The sequence below is a fragment of the Cyrtonyx montezumae genome, unplaced genomic scaffold (assembly GCF_038088225.1).
Source record: "Cyrtonyx montezumae isolate F1298 unplaced genomic scaffold, pur_monq_1.0 scaffold_35, whole genome shotgun sequence".
NCBI lineage: Eukaryota > Metazoa > Chordata > Aves > Galliformes > Odontophoridae > Cyrtonyx > Cyrtonyx montezumae.
In genome coordinates, this window is record NW_027072040.1 from 1,079,524 (window position 1) to 1,097,871 (window position 18,348).

Consider the following 18,348-nt stretch of genomic DNA (forward strand, 5'->3'; position numbering starts at 1 on the left):
ACACACCACGCCATAGGATACCGTGGCACACCGGCCCGGCCAACCCCACAGCCCCACAACCAGAGCATCCCGACCCCCTCCGTCTCCCCTGCCAACAGAAAACACACAGGATGGGTTCTTGCAAAACTAAAGCTCCTATCGAGCACATGACTTCTGCTTCGTGGTTCAGCCTAGCTCCTACACGCCACATCCTCCCGTGCAGATCACCATCCTTTATTTGGCAAACGTCTCTTCTCATCCTCGTCACCATCCTTCGGGTACTTTTTGGACCTCTGCAGACGCTATTTACATTCCATGAAGGTGCAGCACTGGGTCCCTCCTCGCGGAGCCGCACGCTTTCCATATTGCACTCCGTCCTCCGCGCGCCTCCCGGGGGGAGGTGCCGCTTCCTTTCCTTTCTTTTTCTCCTTTCCTCCTGGAAATCGTTGCTTTAAACCCCAAAATATCCAACGCAGGGAGCGGGTCGGGCACCCACGGGTCCATCCATCCCCTGTGCCACTCCCATCCCCAGCGTGGGGCAGAGGTAGGGCTGCACCGCGTCCCCGCTCACGTCCCCAGTGCCACGCGGGGAGCGCCGCGTCTTCGTTTCATTGGGTCGCACTACGTTTGTATTTTTCTGTTTATTTTCTCACTTTTTTTTTGTTGCTGTTTTGTTTTTCATACAAAAAAGAAAAAAAGGACATTTTATTTTTTTTGCTTTACGGTCACAGAAACTCTTCCAACCCCCGGTGCCGTGAGGACGGGCGGCGGCGGAGCAACGGAACGACACGAACTTTGGCAGCGGAGTGACGTTTGGGTCTGTCTGGTTTTTGGGTTTCCTTTGGAGCAGAGGTGGGTCTGGTCTGTTCTTGGCTAGCTAGCAAGGTAGTTACAGGTGAGCTTCCGTCGGGCTCGGCGCTGTCTGCGTTTTTGGGATTTTCCTTTTTGTATTTTCTTTTCTCTTTTTATTTGTGTGTGTTTTAAAGCCAAAGAGTCCGACGTTTTCCTTTTTATTTTTTAATCTTTTTTTTTTATTTTTTTATTTTTGTAAAAAGAAGGAAAAAAAAAAAAACAACCCAAAAACAAACCCACAAAAAAAAGAAAGAAAGACGAAGGAACAGAGGGTTCGTCTTCCTCCGGCGAGCGAGCTCCTCATCCAGAAAGGAGGAAAAACCCAAACGTTGATATATATATATATATATTAAAAAAAGGCCAAAAACCACACGGCAGCGAGGAACAGCGATCACCCAAAGGTCGGGGGGAAGGGGGGCTAAACCCCCCCCCCAAAAACCCCAACTGAGCAAAAAGAAAAGCAAAAAAAAAAAAAAAAGCCAAAACCAACAATCGAAACGCCAACAGAGGAGGTGGGTATTTGCCTTTAACTCCACGTAAAGCTCAGTTTGAGGATCCGTGAGGATTATCTGAGAGCTCGAGGTCGGTTCGGAGGTCACCGGGTGGGGGAGCGGAGAGCCGCGGGTGGGTCAGTCCGCGCTCAGCGCGATGCGCTCTCCAGCGGGGCCGGGGTGCCCGGCGTGCCAGCGCGGGATGCGCCCGCAGAGCCCGCGTCGCTGGGGCTGCTGGCCATAGGGGGCACCGCCTCGGGCTGCCCCACGGCGGTGGGGGCGGAGGGGGCCGGCAGCCCCTGCAGAGTCTGCCCGCAGACGTGGTGGTGCTTCTCCCAATCCTTGTGCTGGCAGAAGGAGCCGCAGTAGCGGGCGGTGTTGCAGCCGCTGCAGGTCTCGCTCGCTTTGCGCCCGCAGTTCCAGCAGCTCTGCGGGGACAGAGGGGGCAAAAGTCAGTGCTACGGGGAGGGGGGGACAGCCAACCCATCCCAGGCTGTGCTCCATGCTCCTGCACCACGCGCCGCATTCCTGGACTGTGAATCCCAGCCCTGAATGTGCATCTGCATTCTGGACCGTGCTCCACACCCGAAATCACGCGCACTCTTTGTGGACTCTGAACCACGTCCTAGGCCACGCACCTCAGCCTGGACTGTGAGCCCTACAGCCTGGACCACACACCCCATCCCGGAGCCTGCAGCCCCATGCTGGACTGTGCAGCCTCATCTCAGACCACGTACTCCTGCTTGAACCACGCAGCACACCCCTGACTGCATTCCCATGGTCTTGGTCCACGCACCCCATCTCAGACCATGCATTCCATCCTGCGCTCTGTCCTCTGGTCCTGCATCACACCCCACATCCCATACACCCCTTCCTGAGCCACGCATGCCATCCCATACAGCAGGTCTTCATCCCATCCCAGACCACACACCCCCACCCAGACTGAGCACCCTATCCAGCACCACGCACCCCATCCAACTGCACACCCTGATCCTGAACCACGCATCCTCCCATTCCTGGACCGTGCACCCCCATTCTGTCTCACGCATCCCATCCTGGACCACGCATCCTATCCTGCATCACACAACCCATCCCCAGCTTTGCACGCCCATCCTGCACTGCACACCCTCATACTGAACCACGCACTCCAACCCCAAACTGTGCCTCCTTCTCCCCAAATCCCTTTTCCTTCCCATCCGGACAGCACTACTACAACCACCCCAGGGTGCCGTAGGCACGCACAGATGTGGGTCCCACATGGGGCGTCCCGTCCCACCTCGCTGGAGTCCTCCTGCTGGTTGATGACAGTGAGGGCATCCTCGGATGCCTGCCGCTTGGCCTCGGCCAGCGCCCGCTCCATCTTGGCGCGCTCAGTGGTGATCAGCTCGTGGGCTTTGCGCTCGGCATCCGACACAGCTTTCTGCAGCTCGGACATGGCCTGCCGCTTCACTTCGTTCACAGCTTCTTCTGGAAGGGAGACGGGCGGTGTGGAACGGGGGCTGGGCACCTGGGGGGCTTCCAGGCCCCCCCCACCCCCCGTCAGGCCCCGTGGGTATGGGGAGGGAATGCGGGGGGCCACACTCACCAGCCTTCCTCCAGATCTCCTCGGGCATGTACCCTGAGAGCGGCCGCGGTGCAAAGTCCCGGTGCACATCTGCGAAGGAGAGATGTTGGGGGGGGGAAAGGGGGGCACGTTAAGCAGCAGCCACTCCCTCCGTCCCAACCCAGTGCTGGGGGAGTGGCACAAACACCCCGGAGAGGGTGCAGCCCCCCCCCAGGCCAATACCTAACTGGGGTGCCTCGGAGCTGGACGAGCTGTTGTGGGGGCGGGCGGAGGGGGGGCTGCCTTTCTTCATGTCCTCGGCGTCGCTGTAGCGGCGGATCCAGTGGTTGAGCTCCTCACGGTCGGCCTCCTGGCACCGCCGCAGCACCGTCAGCGACCGCCGGGTCTTCTCCACCATGTCCATGATGCAGTTCAGCAGCTGCAGGGAGGAGGACGGCGGGGTTGGGAGGAGCTGCCGGGTGCTGGGCTGGGATTTGGGCCACGGGTGCAAAGTATGCTCGGGGAAAAAGGCCACGGGGGGGACCTGGTGGGAACTGGGGGCTCTACGTACGTTGTTGAGGTGCTTCCACTCCTCTGCCCATTCCCTGTCGGTGAGCCGGTGGTCGATCACCTCCTCCTGGCGTGCCCCGTGCACCGCTGCAAGCACAGGGCAGGGTTGGGATGGGGGAGAAGGGGGGGGGGGGGGGGGTCAGATGTGCATCCCTCCCAGCCCCACACTGCGCCCCCTGCCCCCAAAGCATGGAGCCAGGCTCACCAGGCCGCGGGCGCTCGCGGGGGTCGGCGTGGCGGTAGGCGTCGCGGTAGTGGTGCGCCATGGCCATGTCCTCCAGGCGGTAGTGCTGGGCTGGGGGGCCGGGGGGGTGAGGCAGCCCGTTGGGGGGGTGGCTCAGCCCGTTGCTGGGGCTGTAGCGCTGCGCCGGGCTCATGGTGCACGGCCGCTTGCTGAGGTGCTCGGGGTGCAGGGGGTCGCGCTCCAAACCGTTCTCTTTGGTCCTGGGGGGTGGGGAGGGGGCAGGGAGGGAGGATGTGGGTTCCCAAGGGGTCCCCAGGGGGTCCCCAAGCATCCACGCGCAGCCCCACGTGTGGGTACGCATCTTGCATCCCCTGACCCCGTGCCACCCCACACTGCCCTGCGTTCCCCCCACCCATCCCAGCCTGAGAACAGCACACCCCTTCTGCCCGTCGGGGCGAGACGGATGCATCCCTCCAAACCACATCCTCACCTGTCTGGTGTCCTCCTCTTGCCGCTCTCGCTGACCTCCAGGAGCAGCTCGGAGGAGTCGATGGGAGAGGAGGCGTTGGCATCCAGCAGCAGCTGCTCGTGCTGCGCCAGGTACTGCGCCGGGCTCTGCTTGGCCATGCGGGCGCAGTGCAGCAGCTCACGCTGCAGCAGGGGCAGGTTGGCCTGGAGGGAGAGGTTGCCCAAAAGCTGCCCTACAAGCAGCCACCCCTGTTCCCGTAGCTCTCAGAGCAGCGGCGGCGGAGCAGCAGGAACACATGTAAGCCAGGTGCTCCGGCTGCCAGCTCTGCTTTTCTCTTCAGGCAGCTGAGTCGCGGCCAAACCCCCATCTGTCCGACACATTAGCACGAGGTGGAGACGCACACCGCCCTTTTCCCTGGCTGGGGGAACAATCCCCCCCAAAAAAACAACCAACCAACCAACCCGGAGTCTGGGAAGCACGCCGCGCCCGCCTGCTCGCGCTCAGGGTAATGGGAAGCAGCTGCAGCCCAGGGTGGGAGCAGCTGGGAGCAGGGTGCCGGCCTTGGGGATGCTCTGCTGTCCCCCCAGAGCCAACTCCATGCAGCTCCAACCCTCCCAATGGGGCAGCAAAGGGTCTGCGTGTGGAGAGGGGCACAGGTTTGGCATTTCCCCACTAGCGGGGCCAGAACATCTGCCAGGAGTGGCAGTGATGGGTGAATCCCTCCGCAACAGGAGAAAGATATTCAAGAAAATGTCCAAAAGGGGATTTTTTTTTTTCTTTTTTTTTTTTTTTTTTTAACAAATTGCAAATGCTTCGCAGACAGCGCTCACCCTGCTATGGCCGAGAGCCCCACGGGAGCACATGCACATGGAGGGACACGTGGGGCACCCACCTTCAGGAAGGGGATGACAAAGGGCCGCAGTGGGAAGTTGGTGGCCTCCTGCAGCTTGGCATGGAACTCCTCAATGGTCAGCGTGGAGTTCTGTGGGGACAGACCCGGCTCAGCCCCAGCCCTGTGCCCCCCATGCTGCACCAGGGGAACCCTCTGTTACGCAGGACCCGCGTGGTGCCTCCATTTGTCCTGAACTTAAAGCACTGCAGCTCCAAAGGGTTCCTTCTTGCCATTTAACAATACGGTGGAATCACAGAACCGTAGAATGGGTTGGGTTGGATGGGACCTTAAAGACCACAGAGCCATGGAAAGGTTGGGTTGGAAGGACCTTAAAGAGCATAGAGCCATTTTGGTTGGGTTGGACAGGATCTTAAAGATCACAGAGCCACAGAATGACAGAATGGGTTGGGTTGGATGGGACCTTAAAGACCACAGAGCCATTTTGGTTGGGTTGGACAGGATCTTAAAGATCACAGAGCCACAGAATGACAGAATGGGTTGGGTTGGATGGGACCTTCCAGCCCATCCAGTTCCAGCTCTCTGCCATGGATGCAGTCGCATCTCCCAGATCAGGATGCCCAAAGCTCCATCCAAGCAACCTCTTTTTTCAGCCTGTGTCTCTAAATCTAACCTAACGCTGAGGACTGAGCAGCACCTCCATCCACCATCTCCATCCCACACAGACACGGGGGCACGTACCACGAGTCCCAGGACGAGGGTGCGCACCCGCTCCCCAATCTCAGGTGAGATGTCGTTGCCAAACTGCTGCAGGGTGGTGAGGAAGCGCTTGAGTTTGCTGAGCTGCCGGGCTCCACAGGCCGGTGGGAGCTGGTGGGTGGACAGCGAGGCGCTGGAGGAGGTGGCCGGCCCATTGCTGAACCCATTGGGGGTGGACGGGGCCCCATTGATGGCAGTGGGCGAGTGGCTGCTGCCATTCATCACTGCAAGAGGAGAGGAGAGGTCAGGGATGGGGAGCCCCAAGCATCCCGTGGGGCACCGCGGGGCTGGGGTCACTTTGGGGCGCAGAGCACCGGGTTGGGGGCAGCACCCCGTGCCCAGATCCCATCCCGCAGTGCTGAGCAGTATGGCCATGCCCCACACACACTCTGACCCTGCCTGCCGTGCTCGCTCCCTGGCCAGGCAGCCAAAGGGGAGCTGAAAATAACCCCGTGGCCACAACTGCTTTTATTCCCACGACAGGTGTGTTCCTAAGTTAGCTGCCGCACGTGTCCCTCAGCCAGCACGGGGACGGGGTGAGCATCTTTGGGATGGGGGGCAAGGAGAGGGGTTAGGGGGCAGCGCTGCATCTCGGGTCTCTCATGAGAGCGTGTGCTTCACTTTACTTACAGAGACAGACCATCGACCATTTCAAGCAACCATGAAAACGGCCGCGGGGCAGAAACGTCGGAGGGACAGCGTCTCGATCTGCAAGCAAAATAAAACACGCTGTGATGAGAGAGCAGAGGGGCAGCTCTCAGCCCGGGGGGGGCCCGGTTTGGGCACAGCACTGCGGGCACAGCTCTGTGCGTCCCATTGGAGCTCAGCGGGTGCCCCATGGCGTCCCTGCCCAGCCCCAGCACGGCAGGCAGCTTGCAGAACTGCCACAGGGCTGAGAACAAGCAGAGCTGTGCCCCGAAGGAGGGCTGGGGTGGTGGCAGCACCACTGGGTGCCCGCAGCCTGCCCCTGTGGAAGGGTTGGGATTAAAAAGCAAAACCCATCAGGGTGCAGATGGGTGCAGTGTGATTTCTAATTAGAGGACAGCTGGTCAGGAGCGTGGCCGGGCACACGGGGCTGGGGCATCATCCTGGGGCTGTTTCATCCCTGATGGGGTTTCTATGCGAGAAGGATGTACAGGCACGTGCGTGCCCAGAGAGAGACCTCGGCAAGCCACAGCAGCCTGGGGGCAGGGGCTGCCTGGTCCCCTGCCTGCCTCAGCTGCCCATCCGAGGCTGTGACATCACTGCTGGGATGGACCCCAGTGCGAGCCCACGATGAGCACGCAGAGCAGCAGTGGCAGAGTCCCTCATGGCAGCAATCCCCTCTCGGGCACACACGGATGGCATGAGGACACGGCGCACCCCGACACGGCGCTAGCGGGGCCCCCCCTTGGCCACCTGTCCCCATCCCCGTACTCACTGGTGCTGGGTGTGAAGGAGGGCTGGCGCGTGGCTCCCTGCGGCGGCGGCGGCATGTTGGGCGGCGTGGACCTGGGCTGCGTCTTGACATCGGCCGGGGAGTCGGGCATGGCGGCGGCCCCCGGTGCGGCGGGGTCTGCGGGGACAGGGCGGGCGGTGAGCGGCACCGGGGCGGGCCCGGCACAGCGGGGACCGCGGGATTTTCTGGGGCATCCCCATCCCTGAAAGTGGGGTGGGAGTGCGGGGCACCTCGTGCACCCTGAGGGTGTCCGCGTCCCGCACGGACACGCGGCACATCCGACAGCAGAGCAGCACCCGGCCCCGAGGGCAGACGGGGTGAGACGGGGGGGGAGCAGGGGACAGCCCTGGAGACGGCACTGAGCCCTGCAGCACCCACCTGGTGTCCACCCTGCCCCGTCCCCATCCCTCCCTCACCCCATGCAGGAGAACAACGGCGCCAACGCGGCTGTTCCACGCTCCCCACCGGGAGGAGAGTTTCCACGAAGCTGAACAAACACCCGCGGAACCGCCGCGTCTGGGCGTGTGATTTCTTTCCTTTTCTTCCCCCCTCCCTCCTCTCCAAGCCATAAATTTTTTCCTGCTGCGTTCGCCGCCGTCCCAACACCGCTGCATGGGCACGGGAGAGAGGGACAGCCCCAAAACGGGGAGCCCAGGAACACCCAGAGCTGTGCTGGGTGGCACCGTCCCCACGGTGCTGCCGCAGGACGCTGCCTCACCCTCCACACACCCCAACGTTCACCCCACAGTGCCCCCCCCGGTGCCAGCATCCTGCTCTCAGCCCCGCGTCCCTCTGTCCCTCCTAGGGATCTCCAGCCATGCCCCCCAAACACAGCAGCACTTCCCCAGCACCACTCAACCTCCGCTGGAATTTCTCCCGCCCCCCTACTCCCCCCATTTTATTATGATGATTTATTTATTTATTTATTTTCCTTCGGGGTAATTCGTCCCAGCCGCTCGGGGCTGTGTCTGTTTTCCTACATCTGGTTTCCATTAGGCTTCAGCGGCGCAGCCCAGATGAATAAGTAATAATATAAAAATAAAAGGATTAGTCTTTTCTCCGCCGCCGCACCCCGCCCTGCCTCCCCCTGGGAATGGGATGCCGGACCCCCGCGCCCCCAACCCCTGTTTGTCTCACACACACACACACACAGGGTTTAACCCCTGGCACGCTGCTCCCCGCTGTGCCACCACTGCAGGCAGTGCAGCTCCACGGGGCAGCCGGGGACCGGGACAGCAGGGCTGTACCCACGGGGGCTGCACAGCACAGGGGGGTGGCTGCACCCCCTCTGCTCTTTCCTCCCCCCCAAGAGCACGGAGCTGGCCCAGAGAGCTGTCGGCGAGGAAGGAGTTAAAAGGGAATTAAAAGAACAGCATCTTTCATGCTCTCCAAATGGCCACAAATGAAATCCAGATGCTGGAGGCGACGTCTCCCGAAGCCAGGCTGCCTCCCAAACAAAGGAAAGCATTCCTGCTGCTCAGCTGCCGGTGCCACGGGGGCCAAGAACAACTCCCCGATAGGATCGCCGGGGCCGGAGCCGCTCCATCTGGAGCGCGTTAGGGCAGCGCTGCGCCGGCGGCAGCTCCACGTGTGCGAGCGGGCAGGGGTCGGGGGGACGCACGTGGGGGCACTGCCACCCCGCTGCCCTCCCGGAGCAGAAAGCAGCCGCGTTATGGGGGTGCTGAGTGCCACAGCCCCGAGCACCCCAGGGGACACGCGACAGAGGCCATGGGGATGGGATGCCCACGGAGATGCTCGCTGAGCCAAACCTACCCCAGTGCTGCTGCCATCAGCTCTAGGACACAGCCCCGGCACGGGGAAAGGTCCCACCCTGGGGACACGGTGACCAAGGGGGTGACATCGGGTGAGGACGCAGCTCGTCCCCAACGGCACGCAGAGGGGAAGCACATCGAGGTGCTGGGAGGACGCTGCCGACCGAAGAGTGATCCCACATCCAAAAGGGCTCTGCAGAGAAGCGATGGGGTCCCAGAATGGCTGCAGGATGCCCCGGTCCAGCAGAATGAAAGCGAGGTGTCCCCAGGGTGCTCCCCAGCCTCGCTGCAGCAGAGCAGCACCACGGGGTGCCCACACTCCCTGGGTGCTGCCCCTTGCAACCCAACCCCCCCCCACAGCTCCCAGCCGGGGTGGTGGGAGGGGGCAGGAGGGGAGGAAAGCATTCCGATTTTCCCTTGAAAAAAAAAAAAAGGGGTGGGGGGGGAAATCCCAACCCCGCAAAAAAGCCCTCTCTGTTTTACAAGCCTTCATTTGCTATTGTTTATGTAAACAGGTAAATTGTTTCGTATCTCAATTAAAAACATCTGCCACATAAATGAATACCAATTAACTCATCCTGTTTTTAATTACTCTGTTAATTACACACAGGCAGCAAAAAGGATGGCAGGGGAATAGGGAAAGCATGCTCGCAGCCCCCCCACCCCCACCCCCCTTCCCACCTTGCTCTTGGCAAGGATCCGAAATATGCCCAGATAATGATGGATTAAGGTGGCTGCTGAAAACAATGGCTCGTCGCCAGCTCCGGGGATTTCGGCTCCCTCCCAGGTTCCTCGTAGGGTATTTCCCATGGCCTCCCCATGACACCCCGCTTCAACCCCCCCTCCCTCCCTCCCACCTGGGAACGGCCGCGTCCCCCCCCCACGACACGAGCAGCTGGACGGGTGGGGAGAGCACGCAGGGAGGGAGGAAGGAGGATGCTTTCCCCGTGCATCATCCCCACGGAGCCGACGCAGCCGCGGTGCTCCCTGCGATGGATGCGGGGTGGCACGGGACCCCGGCCCGGCTCTGATCACCGGGTGACCCCGCTGCCGTCAGCCGCATCGCTCTGCCGCCCCCCCACAGCCCCCCCCCCTCCTTTCCCCGGCTGCGGGCGGTGCTCCAAGCGAGCAGATGGGGCAGGGGGAGCGGCGGCGGCGAGGAGGAGAGCAGAAAAGGCTATTTTCTCACGCTACATATTTTACAAGTCGAACATTTTGTGCATTTCAGCCTTCGCCTGGAAAAGCGTCTCGGGACCGAGCGCCGGGACGCGTGACTCAGCGTGGGACCGGGTGCTGGGAGAGGGGTCCCCGTGTCCCCGTGCCTCTCCAGCTCAGGACCCGACCCATCGGTGCCGGGGGAGCGTGGGACGGACCCTGCCCCACGGCACGGTGCTGTGCCCCATCGCCAGCAGCAGCTCGTGGGAGGAGGCGGCAGCACGCACCCCCCCCCCCACCTCGCCGTTCCCCAGCTGTCTGTGCACCTGGGGATTACATAGGCTCTCCAAACACTGCGAGCAAACAGCACGAGGGCTCGCGTGGGCACGCGTGGGGCTGAGCTGTGCAAAGCATTGCCCGGACAGGAGGCGTCCACGGCCGCAAACCGCGTCCCCGTGCAACAGCCACATCCCAGTGCTACGGGTACAGACACGCTGCGGGGCCGCGTCCCCGTGCCGTGGGTCTGGGCACACCGTGGGGCACATCCCCACGCAATGGCCACGTCCCCGTGCCGTGGGGTCACAGTGTCAGCCCCGGGTTAAAACACCCCGTGCCGTTTTTCTGCAGTGCCCGAGGCTGGCCTTGTCCCTACAAGTAGCACCCGCTGCCCCACACAAGCACCGGGATGGGGACGGCTCTGGGAAGGGGGGGGGGGGTCCCGCGGAGCACCCCCACGGCCTCGGGGCTGCTGCGTCGCCAACTCTTTGTCTCTCTTTAACCGCAGGCTCCATCTCAAGGCAATTTTGCCCGTTTGAGATTTAATGCAATAACGGCAGGGAAAAAAAAAAAAAAAAAAAAAAGAAGAAGGAAAAAATTAATGAGAATTTAGCAAAATAAACAGGAAATCCTTCGGATGCTTTCTGGAAACGTTGGTCAGCATCTTCCAAAGGGAAGCTGCGGGCTCGTCAAGGTGGGGCTGCCCCTGGGGAGGCCGAGCAGGGTGGGAGGGGAGGCAGCAAACAAGCACCAGGAAATCCAAAAATAAGCCCCGACCCGCTCAGCCCCCGTCCCAGCGCTGGGGACACTCCAGCTCTGCTCCGAGCTCCCAGCGCTGCCTGCAGGATCAGGCCCTGAGCCGCTCAAACACTGCTCGTGCCACCGCTGCTCCCGTCCGGCCAGGGGCAGAATCGGTGCCCGTGGCTGCGACCGATCCGTCCCCGCTTTGTGACCCCCCCCCCCCCCCCCGGGGTCCCGCAGCCCCCGGAGGGACGCTGTGGGGCTCTGAGGATGAGCTGTGCGGATCCGACCGCTCATCACCACGGAGAAGGCGAGCAGGGCGATGAGCACAGCCCACCCCGGGCTGTCGGCCCCCCACGGCCCCCTTCCCAGCTCCGTGTGCCGCACCGGGGCGTTTTTGCATCCTCCACCCTCAAAGTCCTCCCCCCATCGAACCCACACGAGGCCTCACAGCACCGCACACCGACACCCGACCCCACAGGAGAGCATTCCGCCTCCTCCTCCTCCTCCTCCCTCCGTGCACATTTTCCAAACACACCGTGCCCCCCCCGGCACCGAAACGGACGACCCCCTCTGCACAGCCCCGGCGCTCTTCCCAACCCCAACCAACGCGGACCCCAAACTCGGCTCAGCGCGGCGGGGGCTGATGTCCTCACCCGAGGGGCGGTGCGGGGTTGCGGGGCTCTCAGCGTCGCCCCCCACTGCTGCTCCGCACCCACCGCGTGATTCCCGGACGGCTCCGCATCGTCCCCGCGCCCGAAGCGGAGCGGCGGCGGTCGGTCCTCAAATCGCTCGACAAAGGAGCGGGGAACTGATATTCCTTTTAATTAGAGGTGGAGGGAAAAAGCAAAAGGGGGGGGGGGGAGAAAAAGAAGAAGAAAAAAAAATCTCTCTTTGTTCCCGAACGGAGGGAAAACAACGGAGGGAAAACTGCGGAGCGAAGCGCTCCGGAGCTCCTTCTGAGCTGGAGACGAGAGCATCGCTCCCATTCAAAGGCACTGTCAACGCGCACGTGACCCCAAATTAAGAAAACAAAATGAAGCAGCGGCGGCTCCGTGACACCGAAGGGAAGTTGAGAAGTTGGGGGTTTTTTTGTTTTTTTTTCTCTCTCTCTCTCTGTCGGCTGAGAGCAAAAAATAAATAAATAAATAAAACGGAACCAAAAACCGCAGCGAAAGACGCGTGGAAGCGGTGCGGGGCCGCGGGACCGGAGCGGTGCGACCGTTCCCCGGTGTCACCCCGCGTGGCTCCCGCGTCCCGATCCCGCAGCTCCTGCGGCCGAATCCAGCGGCGGGGCCGGGGCTCCGTACCCGGCAACGCCTCCCGCGGCCGTGCGGGAAGCTCGGGGCGGTGCGGGGCTGACGGCAGCGGCACGCAGCCGCCGGCCGAGCATCGCTCCCCGCACCGCGCCCTGCCCCGGGGGAGCGCCCCGCAGCCCCGCACCGCACGGACGGCGCTCCGCAGGGCGAGGAACCGCACCGGGCACCGCGACCGGAGCGTCCTCATCCCCTCGAGCACCGGGGGCTCCGACGGCACCGACAGCGGCCCCGACCCCCGCCCCGCCCCGCCCCGCTCCCCTCTCCCCGGCACTCACCGTCCTGAGGAGCGCCGGGGCCGTGAGGTACGTCCCGAGATGGGGAGAACCGGCGGCGGTTCCCCCCTGCACCTGCCCCCCGCTCCCGGAACCGCCGGGAGCCGCCAGCCCGGGGATCGGGGCACCGCTCCCGGCGGTGGTGGAGGGGGGACGGACGGACGGACGGACGGACGGACGGACGTACAGCGGGACGAAGGCGAGCCGGGGAGCGGAGAAAGCGCTCAGATCCTCGGGGCTCTTCGCCCCCTGCTCTCTGCCCTCCGGCCCATCCCCCGGCGCCGTGCAGCGGCCACGGGGTCCCGCGGCCGCGCTCCCGTGCGGGGATGGGCCGCCCGCAGCCGCCGCCCGCCCCGGAGTGAGCACCGCCCGCCCGCGCCGCTGCCTTACACCACCCGGCCCCCCCCGCCGCCGCTAGGGGGTGCCCTCCGCCGGCACCGCCACCGCCGCCCGAGCGGGGACCGCGGGGGGGGATGGGATGGGACGGGGGGGGGGGAACCGGAGGGATGCGCGGGATGCACGGACCGAGGGGTTTGCAGAGGGGTGCGGAGGATGCGTGGGGCCCGGGGGGAGTAGGGTGAAAGGAACCGCAAGGGTTGGGGTCTTGCACGGGGGGTTGAGTGGGTTGTAAGGGAGGTGCATGGACCAAGGGGGTTGCCCAGAGGTTGCTGGGGTCTTGTTTCCCCCTTTTGCCCCAAGATTCAGGCTTGGGGTCTGCAGGGTGATGGAGTGTGCAGAAGGCTCAGGATTTTGCGTGGGTTGCAAAGCTGCGGGTTGCGGGGGGGGGGGCTGCACATATTCTGGGAGGATGCAAGGGGCAGGCAAAGGGCTGGGGTGAGGATTTGCATGGCAATGGGAGACGTCCGTGTGGGGCTGGGGGTTGCAAGGGGCTGGGGTTGCTCTGCTTCCTTCCCCTGATGCCCCAGGGATGCCCAGGTTGCAGTGGGAGCAGCCACGCACACAGCTACAACATCTGTGCACCCATAATCCACGCAACCCCCCCCCCCCCACCTTGGCCATCGGGTACCCCCACCCCACGCCTCCTTGCCCAGGCTCCCTGGGGCCAGCCACGCACATTAGGGGGGTGTGGGACTCCCTGCCCACCTCAATGCTCAGCACAGCCTTCCTGCGTGTCCACGCACCTCTGTATGCCCCGTTCCTGCAGTGGGGGGCAACGTTAAAGGCGTCCCTCCCTCCCCAAGTCCTACTACAGTGTTGTTGCTGGCTGGTGCGCCGGGTAACGCCAGCCCTGCTAATTTCCCTGCGAGCTGAAGCCCTGCCTCTTTGCGTAATCGCTCTGCTTGGCAGCTGCCTCCCCTCTGCAAGTTGCTGTGCCTGTATGGCCGTTGCATCAGTCATCCTCTCCTCTTCCCAGAGCGCGGGCGCTGGGGACGGAGGCAGCGCTGCCAGGCAGTGTCACCAGCATTGCACAACTGCTGCCGGGTGCTGCGTGGCACCGACGCTGCACAGCTGCTGCACAGACACTGCCCCGGGCACGGCCGTGGTGTGGCCACCACATGGCCACTAAGCGGGCATTGCACGGCCACAGAATGACCTCTACGCGGCCACCAGACCACTGCTGCACGCTCAGCTTCTGCTGCACCACCTCAAGTTGGACATCCCCAAACCAGCCTGAGCAGCATCGCTCTCCCCTCCAGCTCCTGCTGCTGTGCACCCTGCAGGCAGCAATCCTGCTCGTGCTGCCTCACTGCGCGCAGTGCTGGGCTTCCCCAGGACCCCCCCGGGCCGAGCAGCACTGCAGCAGCAGCACAGCCCCGGCTGGCCTGTGGAGATGCAGCGATCTAAGTGGAGCACCTAGCGATTCCCCGAGTGCTTCCCAGCAATGCTCTGGTTTCTCCACTTCTCTCTGCAGCCAGGAGAGCAGGGAGCAGGCCACGGGGGTGCCCTGCAAGCTGCTGGATTCGCTGTAAAATCCACCACTGCCAGGATCCACGCTATCCCAGCCTCCCTGTCCTGGGGGTCTGGGTGGGAAAAGCCCCCACCTTCCCCATTCCTGGTCCGTTTGGGGCTGTGGGGTGTCACCACCACCTCCCCCCCCCCCCCCCCCCCCGACGCCGTTTTGGTGCCAGGGGCCGCTGTGTTCCCATTCTGCACGCAGCCCTGTAATTTGGGTCTATTGAAGTCATAATTCACCGCTGCGAAAATAAACATTTGTGTCAGCCCGCTTCATTCGAAGGGCCTGGGCTGAATGTTAATAACGCCCCGTCAGTGTGCCAGCACGGGGCTCCAGAGCTGGGACAGAGGGACCACAGCCTCACCAGGGTGGGATGTCACCCTCTGCCCCCCCCCCCCCCCCCCCCCGACGTGCAGGGAGGGGCGGTGGATGTCGTGCTGAGCTCCCCGTGAGATAAAGGCGATATCTGGAGCACAAAGCCTTCGGGTTTTGCCCCAACCCCGGGTGGGTTCGTGCTTTTGGATGCTCTGAGGGCAGCGGGGGGGTCCCAGCACCCACCGCGATGCATCGTTCCCACCGAGGAGGGGCACTGCTCCCAGCCCCGTGCCCTTCACTCCCAGCCCCGTGCCCTCCCCCCACCCCCCCTCCCCGCCTTTATCTCCCTCCCGCTCTCAGCATCGCTGCAATTACAGACACTTTAAAACACAACGATCCGGCTGTTAGCGTGATGGATGACAGAACCTTTCGGTCTGGTTTAAATCACGGCTGAGAGGGAGCAAACTTCCTTGGGTTAACCCCTTAGTGCCCCCCCCTCCCCCCAGCCCAGCGCTCCCACGAACGCGCGTGGATCCCACGGAACAACACAGCCACCCAATGCCCCCAGCTCTGCGGCAATGGGAGAGCAGCATAGTGAGCAACTGGGCTGGCAGATAAGCTCCTGCGAGGGGCTGATAGCCGGGATCTGCACCAGCACAGCTCTGGAATCCTTCCCCTGCAAATCTGGGGCTGGGCAGGATGAGCCCTGCAGCCCTCGTGGGTTCCCAGAGGGGCTGGAACCTCCTATAACGACTTTGGGGCTTTGCATCTGTCATGTCACCACTAATTGATGGCTCAGCGTGCACACACTGTCTCTTTGTTTGGGGAGGTGGCATCTCCCACCGCTGAGCATCGTCCCTGCAGCAGTGCTCCAGGTGCATTGGTCCCATGAGTGATGGTGGCACCAGAACACATCGTTTCTGGCTCAGTGTGTGGATGGAGAAGGGATGTCCTCCAGCACAGAGCTCTGAGGGCTCTCAAAATGCTGCCCCAGGCAAAGGGTTTCCCGTGGCACGGCTTTGGGATCTCTGAGTCCAATGGTGAGAGCCAATGGCTCCTCAGGCTGCAGTCCCCTTCCCAAGCCCCAGGCTTTATAAAACAGCCCTCAGCACTGCCTTCCTCATACCTTCCCCCCCACACTCCTTGAGTCACCCCGTGCCCCACGCAGGAGGGGCATCTCTGGGGGTGGAGGCACTGAGCCATGCCTGCAGGTTTCCGGTGTCACCCCGCGTGTCTGCCTGCCCGTCTGGGTTCCCCTGTCCCATCTGTTGCCTCCAAGGAGCTGAGCACCTTGTAAATCCATCCCTGGATGCGTTACAGGAGCTGTGCTGCCACCCTCGGTGCTCTCCCCTGAGTGTTTGGGGCTGGAGCCCCTCTCCCCATGAGCTGACTGGGCAGGGGTGGCACGGGGGAGATAAGGGTTGGTGGGCAGCCAGCAGCTGGAGGAGGCAGCTCGCCCTGCTGGCTATCGCCCGCTGCAGCTGCATCCGCCGCGGGGACATCTGCTGTGCAGGAAGCTGCTGCTGCCAGCGCTGCTGTGCCTGCCTTCCCCTGCTGCAGGGCTGGAGGGAGCAGCCCCATCCATCCCCGGGGGTTCGGAGCTGAGGGCCAACAAAAGGTCCTTGAAAAACCAATAGGAGCAGGCAGGAGTGGGTCCAGCACAGCCTGCTGTGGGGCAGCGCAGCAGCACCACGCTGTGCCATGTGCTGTGCCATGCTGTGCCATACCATGGGCATCCCCAGGCTCCCAGCAGCTCTGGGTTGCACCACAAGCTCCAGAAGCACTGCAGCAATGGGGGGCACGGCAGCAGCCTCTGTCCACCTGCATCGTTTCCAAGTTCCCAGGCTAAAAGCAGGGCTCGTTATCACGAGCGAAAAATGTGCCACCTCTGTTGTATTTCATTTCCCTTTCCCCACCTCTTCCCTGCCCCGCTGCGCATCCGAGATAACAGCTCCGTGCACCGACACCGCAGCGAGCAAATCAGGAAGTTTGCCGAGAGATTTGGCCAACAAAACAAACATTTCTCCTGCCAAACCTCCAACCGGCGGCTCCGCCGGGCAGCAGCAATCTCGCTGAGCCCTTCCGGTCAGCACCGCGTTATCAGCCCCGGGATGCTCCGAGCGGTGGGGCTCTGCGGGCAGCACCCGGTGTGTGCCAGCACGGAGCGGGCAGCAGCATCCCTACGCTGGGTCTGTGGTCCCCACTGGTCCCAGAGAGGGGGCAGCCCCAGCTCTTGGCATCTGGGGGGTCTACTGCCAGGAAAAGGGGTGAGCGAGGGGAAGCACGGCAGAGGGCCAGCATTGTTCACTCGTGGCAGACCAACGCCGGTGACTCAGCCGGGAGCCGCTTTCCTTCCCGCAGCCGGCACAGCCCAGCGGGTGCCCAGATATGGGGCTGAGGGATACTCAGCACAGTGCATGGGGACCCACAGCCCCTGCAGCTGGCTCTGGTGCTGCCACGCTGCAAGGAGCACCCGCAGAGCCACGGGGCTGGGTCTGACCCTGCTGCCACGGCGTGAGCATGGGAATGTGCTCCCGAGCAGCACGTGGGCTGCTGAGCCTACAGCGACAGAAATCAGCAGGCAAACTGAGGGCTCGGGCTCCACAGATAGGAGATCATCACAGCTCGCAGCTCCTTACAGAAAGGTAAATTGCGGGGCTGGCAGCAAACAGGTCCCCATGCCCTCTCCTGCCAACGCTACAGGCTCAGCCATGCCTTCATGGGGACACCCCATAGGGCACCCACCCCCGTCCAGCCCAGTGACATCAGTACGAGTCACCATCACCACGACACGCACACACGGGTCAGCCACAGCCCCCACCTCCCCACATCCACCTCAATCTTACCTGGGCTGGTCCTGCCAAACGAGTGCCCGTCGGACCTGGGGGTGCTCCCAAGCACAGCCAGCCCCCTCCTGCACAGCCCTGTGCCACTGCAGGAGCAGCACCAGGCAGGCTGTGTGCAGCAGGGCTCAGTGCAGTGTGGGGCAGCTCAGGGCGTCCTGCCCGCACGGTGCCTGCCCCACTGCCACGGCCGTTCGTGTGACCGCCGGGCCCTCGGTGGCAGCAGCACCGTGTCCCATGGCGAGGGGGAAGGTGAACAGCTGCCGGGCAGCGATAATGCAGCGGGTGGGGGGAGGCCGGGCAGCTGCACCCGTGTCCTTCCCCAACAGGAACCATCTGTGACCAAGCCCAGCTCTGCCTTCCCTATCAGCCATTCCGGTCTGACTTTCCAACAACTTCCCCTTCTCGCCAGCTTCACTTCCTCACGGCCAGGGGACGGCGCGGTGCAGCTCGGCATGGATGGCAGCATGGCACAGCGTGGCATTGCCATCAAGGTGCGGCATCAAGCCAGCATGGCACAGCTGGCAAAATGCAGCCTGGCATGGCACAGCTGGCATGGTGCAGGATAGCCATGCAGCACGGGGACGGGAGCTGCACAGCGTGGT

At 63.0% G+C, this 18,348-nt stretch overlaps 1 protein-coding gene across 6 annotated transcripts; it reads right to left on the reverse strand.

The window, feature by feature from the left end:
• Positions 1-1,262: 1,262 nt before the first annotated feature.
• Positions 1,263-18,095, reverse strand: CBFA2T3 (CBFA2/RUNX1 partner transcriptional co-repressor 3). 6 transcript variants are annotated; one of them, XM_065745303.1, is made up of 12 exons: positions 17,747-18,095; positions 7,118-7,252; positions 6,328-6,405; positions 5,680-5,921; positions 4,981-5,070; positions 4,110-4,291; positions 3,641-3,879; positions 3,437-3,522; positions 3,109-3,304; positions 2,908-2,976; positions 2,599-2,786; positions 1,263-1,750 (listed from the first exon to the last, which is right to left on the reverse strand). In XM_065745303.1, exons 2-12 carry the CDS (start codon positions 7,224-7,226, stop codon positions 1,472-1,474), a joined length of 1,758 nt encoding a protein of 585 aa, XP_065601375.1. In that variant the 5' UTR covers positions 7,227-7,252; positions 17,747-18,095; the 3' UTR covers positions 1,263-1,471. The 6 variants fall into 6 exon arrangements, with proteins under 6 accessions (XP_065601375.1, XP_065601374.1, XP_065601379.1 ...); XM_065745302.1 differs by having other exon boundaries at positions 2,599-2,789; positions 17,747-18,093; XM_065745307.1 differs by lacking the exon at positions 17,747-18,095 and adding an exon at positions 12,674-12,812 and having other exon boundaries at positions 2,599-2,789.
• Between the last annotated feature and the right edge of the window lie 253 nt (positions 18,096-18,348).

Excerpts from the sequence above, each read along its gene's own strand:
- CBFA2T3 (XM_065745302.1), bottom strand. The coding sequence starts at position 7,226 with ATGCCCGACTCCCCGGCCGATGTCAAGACGCAGCCCAGGTCCACGCCG. Across the intron at positions 4,292-4,980 it reads TTGTCATCCCCTTCCTGAAG|GCCAACCTGCCCCTGCTGCA; the intron begins GTGGGTGCCCCA and ends CTCTCCCTCCAG. Across the intron at positions 2,977-3,108 it reads CTCCGAGGCACCCCAGTTAG|ATGTGCACCGGGACTTTGCA; the intron begins GTATTGGCCTGG and ends TCTCCTTCGCAG.